Consider the following 13874-nt stretch of genomic DNA (forward strand, 5'->3'; position numbering starts at 1 on the left):
AGCTGGCTATATAATACACTCTAATCCCCTCTACCTGGATTTACTCAATGCTATATTATTTGACTTCCTCTAAAATAAATAAATAGTAGTAGCAGTAGTAGTAATAATAATAATAATAATTTTGCTTTCAGAAATATTTGTTCCTATATGGCTCTTGCTATTAGAAACCATTACAGTTAATTGTCCAAGAGCACAGGTGTCAAAGCAACAGACAAACAACTCTCCATCACCCCAGGGAAAACATGTGTATGACGTGTTTGTGTGTTTTAACATTTCACAGATGAAGTGCAATATCTATAACACTCCTAAAATGAAACTCATTATCTATTTTATAGTTAGGAGACTTCCAATTAGCAAGAACTCTTCAAAAAAAGAAGCTTGTGATTTGTCAATACAAAACAGTGTTATATGCACTCATTAGTTTCTTTTAGTAATTTGAAAAACACATTTCCTCCCTCCTCAGATATTCAAATTTTCATTTTAGTCTGTGTGGCAACTACTTGACCCACTTTCACAAGTGTTTCTTTTGCCATCATTCCTAAGCAGAAAAATCTCTTGGTCCACTTAGGTCCTAATGCCTTCATTACAGCATTCCTGTCTGTGGGATTTGTCAACAATGAGCGTCCAACTCCTCGCTTGAAGAGCTGTTGTTTTCTCCTCAAGTAGAACACCTCTCAATAAGTTTGGCTGAATGGTGATCTCTCCAAGATACAGGCTCAACTCAATCTTGTGCTTTGTAATAAACCAGATGTATTGCAACAACACACCCTATAAAAGGTTTCAGATGAACCCCCTCACACAAAGAAAGCATGTGTAAGTGGTGTGTGTGTGTGTGTGTTGTGCCAGCTAGGCATGCTGTTTGTCACAAGACATACCTAATGTCTACACCCACATGAAGGGGCCATACGTACATAGATCTCGTCCATGCGAAGGAAGATCCGGACTGGTCCACATACTCACCAAACACAGCCAACTCTGGTGTGGCCAGAGGCACATCAGAAGGAGGGTAGCCCAAGTCAACCCACAATCCTCTCACTTGTGCTTGTGGAGGGGTACATCCTGAAACTGGATATTACAAAGGGGGCTCCTGTCCAGGAAAGGGCCTTCTGCTCTACATCTATCTGTCATACAGCGACATTCAAAGGCACAGGATTCCTCTCTGGGGTGGTTGCCATCTTTTTTGGGCAGAGCTTCTGTGCTTTTGATGAAACATTCCTAATTCAGGGAATCTTCACACCAGGGGCAGAGGGGTGGGGTGGGGTGAGGGCCCCACCTATTTATTTCTCATCTTTCATACCTGTTTAAAAAGGCGCTGCGACTCTGCAAGGAAGAAAGCCAGGTTGCCAACATAAGGTCTTTTGTATTACAGTAACTAACATATATATGTTGAGTCAGAATACTAATGTTACTTCGAGTTAGTCAACACAAAAGGTAGATCCAAGGACTAAAACTGTTCCTGGACTGTACCTTATCAGAGTACAGATGCAGGATTTTGCATCTGAATGCTCTCACACACAAAGAGCAGAGCACGAAATTCCAGATGCTATGGAGGGCGTTCTAGTCTAGGAAGAGTGTTCTAGTCTACCTCCCCACCACCAACCCCCCAAGTAGGTTTGCTTTCTTCCCGCAGGGATACCATATGTATAAGGTCCCCAGCTACATGAGCGTGTGAACTGGAATATTGTGTCAGTGGACTGCGATGTGTCAAAACGTCTCCATCCTTGAGTCAAATTGAAAGCGTGACCAGTTTCAAATTAAGGGTGTGTAAGCAGGCCCTCTCATTTTTAATGGTCTATTCACCTATTCCAGCAAGCTCACCAGTCTTTTAAGCTAGACTCAAGTCCAATTTTCTTTTCATTTTTTTTTTTAAATGTGACCTTTTAAAAAGGTACCAGAAACTGAAGCCTAGTTTTGCTTAGGGTATATGCAAATTCAAATCCTCAACCCCTTGTGAGTTATCCTAGTAGTGCTACCCAAAGCCAAGTGATTTGAAGAAGGAAGGCATGGACTGAAATTGTCACCTGACAAACTCAGCATTAAGTCCCAAACATTGCAGAGATGTCTCATGAAGATGAATGGGACTGCTCAGAGTTAAGTACATTTGAGACCCGAACTGGAGCATATGGTAGCCACATCTTCAGCAAAAGACAATGAGGTTTTGTGGCGGAAGTCATGTTTTATAAATGGTTTTAGTTTTTGTGAACCTCCCAGGGAGCTTCGGCTGTTGGGCAATATAAAAATGCAATAAATAAATAATAATTTTTTTAGATTTCCTGCAAACTGAATAGCACCCATTTGAGGGAGACTGGAGCAGGCAGGCACCATCAGAGCCTGCTTCAGTTGGACACCCCCCCCCCCACAGGACTAACAGCTTTACCTTGTGGGGAAGAAGGAGCTGCTGGTTTGCCCCTCCATTGGGAGATGAGAGGACGGAGCAGGGCCTTCCCACCAGCCCAAGCAGTCTCCTTAATTTCTTTTTATTTTCTCCCTCTTCCCTCCCCATCCACTTTTCCTTGTGTGTCATGTCTTTTTTTTAGAATGTAAGCCTGAGGGTAGGGACTGTCTTCTTTATTGATACATTGTAAGCCGCTCCGAGAGCCTTTTGGCTGAGGTGTGGGATAAAAATACTCTTAAATAAAATAAATAATAATAATATATGCACCTACAAAAGCATTTTTAAAATACAGATTATTCTACCTCAAGCTGAAAGGAGAAGGGGAAGAACTCTTTTAACATCACATATAGCTTTTAAAGTACATAAAGGGCAGGGGTAAGCAACCTGGTGCCACCCAAATGTTTTGGACTACAATTCCCATAAACCCCACTCATCAAGACTAGTGGTCAGGGATTATGAGAGTTCTCATCCAAAACATTTGGAGGGCACTGGCCGCCTGTTCCTGATATTCATTATCAATATTTATATACTGCTCAATTGTCTAATACAGATTTCGTAGTGGTGAACATATGTAAAAACAGTAAAAGAAAGATTAAAAAAGCAAATTAAAATCGTTCAATTTTAAAACAAAGGAATCAGAACTCGCTAGTCAGCTGAGGAATGCTTCTCGAAACAGAGTTGTTTTCAGGAGGGGCTGGAAGCAGCCTAGCGTTGGCACCTGCCTGACCTCCAGGGGCAGAGAGTTCCACAGAGAAGGGGCCACCACACTAAAGGCTCTTCTCCTGGTGGATTACAGTCAGGCGATAAGTCCATGTGAAACCACCAGGAGTATACCCTCCAATGACCTTAGGCAGGATGGTAAGGGAGAAGGTGCTCTCTCAGGTATCTTGGTCCCAAACTGTTTAGAGGCTCCAAAATGCTTCATGCATATTTATATTGTAAACCTTACCCTACAAGGTAGGTCAGCATTATCATCCCCATATGGAGGGAAGAGGATGAGAGGAAGGTGGCTTGACTAAGGACACTTTGTGAGTTCATTATTACATTTATATGACCTGAGGTGTATGTGTGCACACAACTACCCTGTGAAGTAGGTTAGGCTGAGATTTGGTGACCTTGAGCCAATCACTGATGGCCGAGTGGGGCTTTGAACCGGTTTGCTTTTTCCCCAGTCCAAGATCACACATTATTGAGGTGAAATACAAACCAGATCGCCTACTCCGCTACGTCATCGGCTAGAACAATCGTCCACAATTTGGTGCCATTAGGATGTTTTGGCTTACATCTCCCATAATCCCCAACCATTGGGCATGCTGGCTGAGGCTGATGGGATTTGTAGTCCAAACCATCAGGGGGGCAGTTTGTGGAAGATCTCTTTCAAAGGTGGTGACGGTAACCTTACAAATGTGTAAGATGCCCACATGCAGGCAGACTCTGACATCACAGTATGTCTGAATCAGTGCCAAGACAAAGGCCCTAAGGGCCTACCTGCACCACAGACTTAAACTTGTTTAACAGTCATCTGCTCATGGAGCCATGGAAACCGTCCTTCTGTGGAAGAAGCTATGGAACCAACAGGGAGTTCTCAGCGCCTTTACCAAACCACAACCTCCAGGATTCTCAGAGGGGAGGCGTGACAAATATATATCTGAATGCTTGGAGTGCAGAAACACCAAAATAGCTGTGCTCCTTCCCAGTTTGGGGACAAACAGATCAAATTAAAGGGGCAAAAATCAAGGCCAAAGAACACACTAAAGCATGAGGCTACCGTGTTCTGCCAGCACTACAAAATCAACAAAAAAGTAGGCATTGGACATTTGGCCTCCTCAGCCAATCTTTACATGCACCCAAGCTGGGAGAGTCTTCCACCTTTCGAAGCAACTGCCTGAGCTTCCTAAGGAAGGCTTGCCTCATTCTTTCATATCAGAAGGGTGTTGGCAGCCTTCTTATTGCACTGGAAACAGATCCCAAAAGAAGGAAAGCAGACGGTAAAAGATAAAATAAAATACTAGCATGTTTTTGATTAAAAAAAAAAAGATTTCCAGCTGAAAGTCGCATCCATAGCATGCTGGCAGGGGAGTCCCAATGGCTGCCACAGACCATCATCTTCTGTGCAGCAGTATTTTGAAAATATCAACGATGGCCTCTTTTAGTACCATTGTCTCTTTGAGGGTTTAGAAAGTATGGAGCAAAGACACCAAGATTCTAGTTGAGGCCCACACAACATGTAACCTATCAAGTGAAATGCAGTCCCACCATCCATATATTGCAGCCTGCTGTGTGCTTGACAACTCTAGTTTTAGCTTTACTGAGGGCCTAATGGCATGTGTTCAGCTTAGTAAGTCACATGTTGCGTAGACCTGTTCCCATGTGTAAGCACATACAGTGGTCACAGTATGCTGGGGAGGGAGCTGTAGTGACCTCCTGCACTGAGTGTTGGGAGGAGGAGGTTACTACAGCTCCTTCCTGGAATTCTTCACTCCACAGGGTACTGGGGATAGCTTCTTCTGACCTACCCATCATCTTGTGACCAAATCATAGGAGAATAAAGGTTTTATTAAAATGAGATAACAACCATTCCCTAGCAGTATGTCAGTAGTGTCAAGAAACACCACACCAGCAAAGGTTTGGAACTTGAACTGCTAGAAATCTCTGTTCACCCAGGGCCGGCGCTACCATTAAGGCCAACTAGGCAGCCGCCTAGGGAGCAGACATTGGAGGGGCGCAGACTGCCCCCTCTCCCCACTCCTGGGGTTGGAGGTTTTGGGGGGTGGGGGCTTGGCTTGCGTGCGCCCCGCATGGCCAGCCTTTTCCTGCAGCTGCAATCAGAGGCCCTGGAGAGACGCTGCTCATTTCCACTGTCCAGGGGGGTGGGGGTTGCTTGTTGCAAAACCCTCAGAGATGATGTGGAGTAGATGGAAGAGGAGTGGGCCAGCCCAAGGCTCTGGAAAGTGCAAGTGACACCACAGTGAGGTAGCCCCCCTCCCCGCCTGTGCCCCCTTGTCTAGGGCACAAAATAGTCTGACACCGGCCCTGTGTTCACCTAAACATTAACCTGTAGCATTTGGACTGCAGTGTATTTTTATCAAACCTTTTATGCTGCATCAATGTTATCATTCATTTATAATGTTTCTATACTGGCTGATGTTCTCTGGACAGTTCACAGCATGATAATGTACCAGTTAACAAATAATTTGGTATGAACCTGACCAGCTCTCCCGTACCAAGTATTTGCTTTTAAAAATAAAACAGATCACGTCTTTAAAAAGCTGATGAGAAAAAAAGAAAAGATTTTTTTTCTCCTTAAACAATCTCCAATGTTCCAATACACAAGGAAAAATATTTTTCAATTTAGTACCTTGTAGATACATAGATTCATAACGTTTGACATCTATAGGTTTTTTTTAAACATTATATTTATGACCTAGAAAATACTTTTAGATCAATGACAAAAATAAAAATTGTTTCAGAGGATATATTTCATGTGTGAAAAATAATACAACTTCTTAAAAATGTAAATATTTTCACAATGGGATTTCTTTCAAAAATACTTGTAAGAAAATAGCATTTTACAACCACTCGTTACATAGCGAAATAAATTTCTGTTCTGTACAAATCTCAGGACCAGTCATTAATAACTAAACATTGAGTCTGGAGCTAGGGCACAGTTGCCGAATTTAATAGGAACCAAGGCTCCTTTGCTTTCACTAGCAGCTTGAAAGGAGAATTTCAGCAGGTACAGCTCCGATGTCAGTGGGGCGGTAAATCTGCCCGGGTTTCAGTCAAAATACTAAAGGAGCTATCCAGGGTGCAGAAGCACCTTAGATAACCCCTTCAGAGTTCTGACTGTTTCTGGTTTGAAACGGAACAGATTCACCACCCCACTGACATCAGAGCCACCAGCCTCTGCTGCAACTTCCTCTCTCATGTCATGGCAGTGATGGAAGAAGTTGCATCTGTCAAAATTCTCCCCGCTGCCGAACTCTTAGGGGACCGCATACAGAAGGCAGAGCTAGACATTCGGTGGCAAACGTGGCTCTGTGAATCCAGGCTACCACTTCTCCACTGGGAAAGCCGTGGCAGCGGAGAGATTTTTCTGGGCGTGGGGAGAACAAGTGGGACCTTCCTTCCTCCACTTGCTGCTTTTTTCCTGCAACCCTGCTGCTCTGCTTTCCCACAGGTGATATTGCAAGACATACATGTAAGAACTCTGCCAGAGAGGGCGCGGGGAAGGAAAAAAAAACGCTTGCAGATATAAACACCCATTCCCAGCTTTGTTTTTTCACCCCCACCCCAATCAGTTTCACACTTACAACAACATCCACGCTCCCAGAGAAGTGTTTGCCATCCAAGTGCAACTCAGGGTAGTAATCCTATTTCAGGACAAACTTAACCCTTTTATTCCACAAGTCTGTGTGGGGTTGCGGGTGGGAGAAGAGACCCATTGATTCCTGGACAGGCTTTCCTCTTTCTGTTTGGTCACAACCAAAGACAGCTACTCAAGTACCGCTTGCAACCTGCTTGAGTTCATTCCCAGGGGATCTATGGAGGAGAAATGCTCAGCTGCAACTTCCGCCTTGCAATTGCAGCTACAGAGACCACGCCGACAGCGCATGTACTGCGATGGGACAATGACCCAGTATAGGCTGACATGACAATGCGTGCCTCAACCGTACTGAAAGTGTGCTGAGAACCACATCCTGCACCTCCATATAGAGAGAGATCAGATATGCTCAGATCTCATGCTGCTTCTTTTTTTAAAACAAAAAAACAAAAAATACGGCAATCGTGCAAGCCAACTTAATGAACCCAGTATCTGGAGTACATGACTCAGAATGCATATTCCATGCTCATAAAAGGAAGCTGCCCGAATTATGTTTCCCAATATCCTTAAGACATTCTGATGAACTTCCATTATCTTAACATGGAAAGTTCAGAAGCAAGCGGGTGAAAGAGAACAGTGTTGCACACTCTCTCTATTGCTTTATCTATCACTCTTTCTTTCTCTCTGTCACTCTCTCAAGATTATACATTCAGCAGGATAGAATAACAAAGGTTTTCCTGGATTGTACCACTTTAGGCTACAGGTGTGGGAGAAAAACAGTATCACTTGTTTGAGTGTTCCAATAGATTAGATGACGTGCATAGGGAAATTAGCACAGGTAGAAGCGTTCCCTTTAAATTTCTCCCTGCCATGCATTTTTCTAAAAGCAGGAAATGTTTTATGTGTTGGGGGACGGGGGCAGAGAAGCATTCAGTCATGTGACAACCCCCCCACACATACCTTTTGCAGCATGAAGTAGGAAAACATTGGGAAGGCTTTACTATTCTGCTCTGCTGAATGCACAAATTGAGCCTTAAGCTGTAATCCTGAAGTAGTCGTTTACTTTGCATAGCACCACTAACTTTGCTTTGAGTACTTCAAAGTAAGAAATTTGAGGATCACTGTCTGAAGACCTTTCAGGATCACAGACTAAGGGCACAACCCTATGCATGTTTAGGCAGAAAAAATCCTTACAAGTCCCAGGCAGGCTGGGGGATGCTGGGATTTGTAGGCCTTTTTTCTGTCTAAACATGAATAGAATTGTGCCTGTAGTATACTTATGGTCATCGATGACTTGTCTTAATTGGACAACACATCCCAAGAATGAATCGAAAGGTGAGGGAGACCTCGCCACCCACTATTTTCCACATGCTACACTTCCCAGTTAAGATTCACAACAGAATCATATTGCAACTCATTTTTAGTTTCCAGTGAGCCACAATCCTGACATTGCTTACTCTGGAGTAGACTTGCTGACTTCCATAGGAATACCCCCAGAGTATGTTCCGTGAAGACTACAGCCTCTTGTTTCATTTATGACAAGGCTAGGGTGACCATATGAAAAGGAGGACAGGGCTCCTGTATCTTTAACAGTTGTAGAGAAAAGGGATTTTCAGCAGGTGTCATTTGTATATATGGAGAACCTGGTGAAATTCCCTCTTCATCGCAACAGTTAAAGGTGCAGGTGCCCTCCTCTCTTTTGTATCTGGTCAAGAGGGCAGGACTCCTGCAGCTTTAACTGTTATGATGAAGACAGAATTTCACCAGGTGCATTCAAATGACACTTGCTGAAATTCCCTTTTCTATACAACTTTAAAGATACAGGAGCCCTGTCCTCCTTTTCATAGGGTCACCCTAGTCAAGGCTGGTGCTGGTGATTGAGAAGCATCCCTCTGATCTTGAAATGCAGAGGGGGCAAACATTTCTGCATGAAGGAGTGAAGCAAACAACGGCAGGTAGTACAGGGATGGGGAAACAGACTGTGTGTGTGTGTGTGTGTGTTCGTGGTGTGTGAATATGCTGCTTAATTACACAAAACACCTTTGCTTCCAAAGACTATTTTCCACTACTTAAATCAAACCTGCAGCTCATATGAGAAATCACGATTTCCTTTTTGTTCAGAGAGAAAAAGTTAACAGTCCATTCAGGGGAAGAGAACACAAACACAGGCACAGAAGCGCTGACATTTCTGTTCAATGGAATCTAGAAGATGGGATTCTACTCCCAGCCAGAATGCAATCCATCAAGTGTGGCTCTACATAACCCTGCCTGGAATGAAAGGGCTTTTCACAGGACCTTGGCAATTGTGCTCTTGCACTACCAGCAGTAGGGCCCAAGTAAACATTTGGAAGGTATTACCGCAGCCCTTCTCTCTCTCTCTCTCTCTCTCTCTCTTTACCCAACTGTGATCTGTTGAGGAGACTCGTCAGATGGCTTTTAATCAACTCTCTTGCCAAAAGGAGAACAATTGCTCCCTCTTTCTTTCCCCAACAATATCGCTTGACAAGCAGCAGCATACCGGGAAAATTTAAGAAGAAAGGCTTCAAGTGGAATTAGCGTGTCGCGGGTGAGGACAGGATTTCCCTCAACTTGAACATGCACAATAGTTCCATACAGGAGTAACGCTATTCCTCTTCCAATTCTCTATTCAAAAAAAAAAAGGAAGAAAAAGAAAAGGAGAGATTTTCTACCATTTGCAGCACTAAATGAAAGAAAACAAACAAACAAACAAAAAAACCTTTTTAAAGCTGCTTTCCTGGAATCCTGAAGTCAACAGATGCACAAATAAACCAAATTAAAATACCAACTTAAGGAGAGAAGAAATTTCTTCCAAATTCACCAATAACCTCATCCTCAGAGCAGTTTAACCAGGGCACGTCTGCACTATAAACCGGCTTCACTTTACAATGGAGCTTCGACTTTTGGGCTCTACTCGAGGACAAGGAGATCCTAAAAGTGTTCCTTGGAGGAACAAGAAAATCAAGCTGGTTTAGAACCAATTCACATTTTGCAATACTACAGATGTGCCCAAACAGTACGTGAATTCGAAGCAATTTAATGCTGCTGTAAACAATGGTGCTAAGTGAGTTTAACCCCACCCCTCAAGTACTCTAGTTTAATTAATTTACAGACTGGGCTGCAAGAGATATTGAAGTTGGTGGGCATGGCTCAACCGAACTCCACAGTATTCACTGTGCCAATAATTTCAGCAGCACCTGAAGGCAGCCTGAAAGGACCTGTTGTTAGCATCGCTGAACAAGAAGCTAAAGCATCCCATCCTGGTTTATAGTTCATCACTCCCTCGTCTATTAAGACATTTTCAGTCCCTCAGCAAAAACCAGAGATGGAGGTTCCAAGGGTCCTCCTGTACTTTTAACAAAAGCTACAGAGAGGAAATGACACCGCCGCTTCTCACCTTCCCAAGTTGGTCCCACCTTATTTAAACAGCACAAAGAAACAACAAACCCATTTACACAAAGTTAACAGTGATTTAGCCATTAAATCCTTGGAGGGATAAGGGGTAGCTGGAAGGTCCCCGTCAGAGGTTAAGGCCAGCAAACCTAAGTAAATAAGATTCCAGAAATGCCAATGCAAACTAGGAGGCAAAAGGAAAAACAGCAAAGGGGGAACTTCCCAGCTAGGCAATTTAATTATGGAGCTGAAAGCTGCTGGGCCTCATCCAATTTAAAGCTGCAGAGCTAAGCAGGAGGAGGAGGAGGAGAGGGGTTTGGGAGTGGGGCGTTATGCATAAACAGAGAGTTAGGCAGATCTCCCTGAGTTTTAACCCTCAACGAATAAAGTTGCTGGTTCCACCAAGCATTGAAGGAGTTAAGTGCTGAAACACTGACACTTAATCAGCTTTCCCCCCTTCCCTTCACATGTGATTGGAGTGAAGCTGCACTGAAGCAGCCCAAAGGGCTTATAACAGCTCAATTTCGCCGCCTTCAGTTTTAATCCCCGTCACCCAGGCTAAGCGGCCGGGTTGTGCAAGAGCCGCTACTCGGTGGCGGTCCGGGCACCTGGCTCATTGCTCTCGCCGTCAGCATCTTCCGCCTCGGCTGCCTGCAGATGGCTGGAGAGTTCTTGGAGGACTGCTGCCTTCCCTATCTGGTCATTCCTCCTTTTCTCCATAATAAGATCCTCCAGGCTCTGGAACTCCAGCGTGTGGCTGCGTTTCTCTCCCAGCTGGATCCGCAACCGATAAGGCTGTTTGCCAATGCGTAGCTCGCCACCAATTTTGAACTCGCGCTTGCCGTAACGGCACCAGGCCGCAAAACACTCCGAGTTCCTCCAACTGAGATCCCGGTCCTTGCAACCCACCTGGTCCAGGGCATTCCGCACCACCGTCGCTGGACTTAGCGGTTTGTAATGGTACAGCTGGTTTGCAATGCGTCCCCTCCTGCCCTGGCTGGCGTCTGTCAGAAAGCTGTTCACTATTTCCAGTCGATGTAGATGCACCACTTGGAAATCCCCAACGTACACCACCCAGTGGGGGTACTGGGCCTGGCACACAAACTCCACGAGATCGCCAGGTTTGCACCTGTTCAACAGGTTTTCTGGAGTGTAGGTGGTGAGATGGCCCCCTCCACCTCCATCCACCTCGTCGGGTAACGTATCATCCCCAGAAAAGCTTTTCTGATAAATGCACTCATCGCGGTAATAGATGGAACATTCCACTTCGTGAAGCCGGGGGTCATATGGCTGCGATGCAGGGTGCTCCCTGCCTAAATCCGATACCCCCGAGTCCTGCTGTGGCTCCACTTCATCGTCATCATTGGAAAATATGTAGGAGACCCCAATCCTGGGACCCTCATCTCTGTCCGTGCCTGTCGGGTCAGTCGTAGGAACCTCCTTGTAATTTAGGTGGGTCAGTTTCTCCACTTGATTCCCCATGCCTGCTGAAGTAAAGCCAATGTAGGCATTAGTACACATGCAAATACAGTGCAAGGCAGCTGCAGCAAATGTCTTAGGTCTCCCTCCCCTTCCATTTTTTAAAAAGGGACATTAGTAAAACCTCCTTTTAGGCCATATTAAAGAACAAGGTATCTGCATAACTTTTTATCTAGACTCACTTGAGCCTCTCATTCAGCCTTCCGTATCTGATGCCCGCCAGATGTGTTCGGGCTACATTCCCCATTATCCCCAGCCAGCATGTCCATTGCAGTCCAACTTAACTGGAGTGTATCATGCTGGGGAAAGCTGCTCTGGTTCATATTGGTGGGGGCGAAGCAATCTGACTACATAACACCAATACTGTGCCAGCTGTTACCTGGCTGCCTGTGTGTTTCTGAGCCCAATTCAAAGTGCTGGTTTTGACCGTTAAAGCCCTAAACAGTTTTGGGAACAAGCTATTTAAAGGACCGCCTTCACCCATATCAGCCTGCCCGCACTTTAAGATCAAAAGGGAGGCCTTTCTCACCTGCCCACCAGTGAGAGAAATTAAGTGGGTCTCCACGCAGGAGAGGGTCTTCTCAGCAGTGGCCCCACGTCTGTGGAACGAACTCCCGCCACTGATCCACCATGCACCATCCTTACAGGCTTTCAAGGCCTTAAAAACGTTTTATTTTACTATGGCCTTCGCATAAATCAATACTGCTTTGCTGCGACTGATTTTGTTTTTATTGTTAGTTTTTACTGTTAGCTGCTCTTGTTTTTAACTGATATCTTACTGTTTGTGCTTTTATTGTTTTTAATGTTTACACTCGGTTATGGTTGTGAGCCACCTTGGGAGTGCTTCTGCCCTGAAAGGCAGCTAAGAAATGTTTTAAATAAATAAATACATCTCAGAAAGAGTATAAGATCTAAGTGTCTTGAAAGAGAGTTACTGAAGGACAAATTACACGTTACAGAGAGTGACACGTATCTTGACGCAACTTTTTCTTTCTTAACTAGAAGAAGCCAGTGGAGGCTTCAGTCTTGGTAGATTATCTTGTGTGTATGTGGGAAGGGTGGTGGTGGTTGCAAAATCCTTTCACCATAAACTATTCCCCTACCTGTTGGACACCAACAGTTTGGGGTAGGAGAGATTGTGAGTGGGAAAGTGGCCGGCTGGGAAAGTGTCAAGCAAGCCCTTCTCCTACACAGGTCCTCCTCTCGAACTGTCAGCCCACACATGGGGCACTCAGTCATTACTCCACGGGGATCAGGGAGTAGTATCCAGTGTTGGACCTACATAGAATAGACCCATTGAAATGAATGGGAGTTGAGTTAGACACAATTAAGACCCATTCATTTCAACGGGTCTACTTTAAGTAACTGTAAACTCATTTATGATATTTCCCAGGAGCTCCTGTTGACACAACTATCTACTCTGCTAAGTTATCAGAGTGTTGTAAAAATAAAGTTGTTATCGCGGGTGGTGAAATTCACGGCTCAGAAGAGAAACACAGGCTGCAATCGAATACACGCTTACCTGGGAGTAAACCCCATTGAATTCAGCAGGGCTTCAGTCTGCGTAGACATGCATAGGCCTGCACTCACAATTGTCTACTAACCACCCAATGGTATTCATTAATTCTACTTAGCAGTTACATATACATAGCACTTTGCAATTAAAAGAAAACTCTCATAGATTCTCTACGTAATCTTTAAAGAAACAAGATTAAGGTAGGTCAAGATTATCATCCCCATTTTGCAGAAGGGAACTGAAGGCGAGAGATAGCATAATATAGTTATCTAGTGAATTAGAGGCCATATTATCGGTTCACAGCCCTGTCTCTTAGCCACTTTGCTAGAAAATAGGTGATGTGTCTGGGGAGGGGCGCCCTCTAATATTCTTCCTCAGCCAGTGGAGGCTGGTGGCTCTGATGTCAGTGGGGGCAGTGAATCTAACTGCTTTGACTGAAACCTGGAGCAGATTCACTGCCCTACTGACATCAGTGCCACCAGCCTCCACTGCCCTCAGCTATAAAGTCACTAGGTAGCCTTCAGAAACTATTCCCACACCAGGATATAAAGATCTGCCTTATACTAAGATGTCTCATTTTGACCCATCTTAACCCAGTATGCTCTCCCAACCTTGTGCTCACCAGATGTTTTAGACTTCAGTTCCCACCAGCCCCAGCCAACTTGCTGGGACATAAATTAAATTCTGAGACCTGTAGTCAAAAACATCTGGAGAACACCAGGTTAGCAATGGCTGATGTAGTCTGGACA

At 44.6% G+C, this 13874-nt stretch overlaps 1 protein-coding gene across 1 annotated transcript; it reads right to left on the reverse strand.

Annotated features, from left to right (window-relative positions):
- Positions 1-10590: 10590 nt before the first annotated feature.
- On the reverse strand, positions 10591-11612 carry LRATD2 (LRAT domain containing 2). The gene has a single exon (XM_063129914.1). The coding sequence runs from the start codon at positions 11610-11612 to the stop codon at positions 10716-10718; it is 897 nt and encodes a 298-aa protein (XP_062985984.1). The 3' UTR covers positions 10591-10715.
- Between the last annotated feature and the right edge of the window lie 2262 nt (positions 11613-13874).

Source organism: Elgaria multicarinata, chromosome 7 (assembly GCF_023053635.1).
Source record: "Elgaria multicarinata webbii isolate HBS135686 ecotype San Diego chromosome 7, rElgMul1.1.pri, whole genome shotgun sequence".
NCBI classification, from domain to species: Eukaryota; Metazoa; Chordata; class Lepidosauria; order Squamata; family Anguidae; genus Elgaria; species Elgaria multicarinata.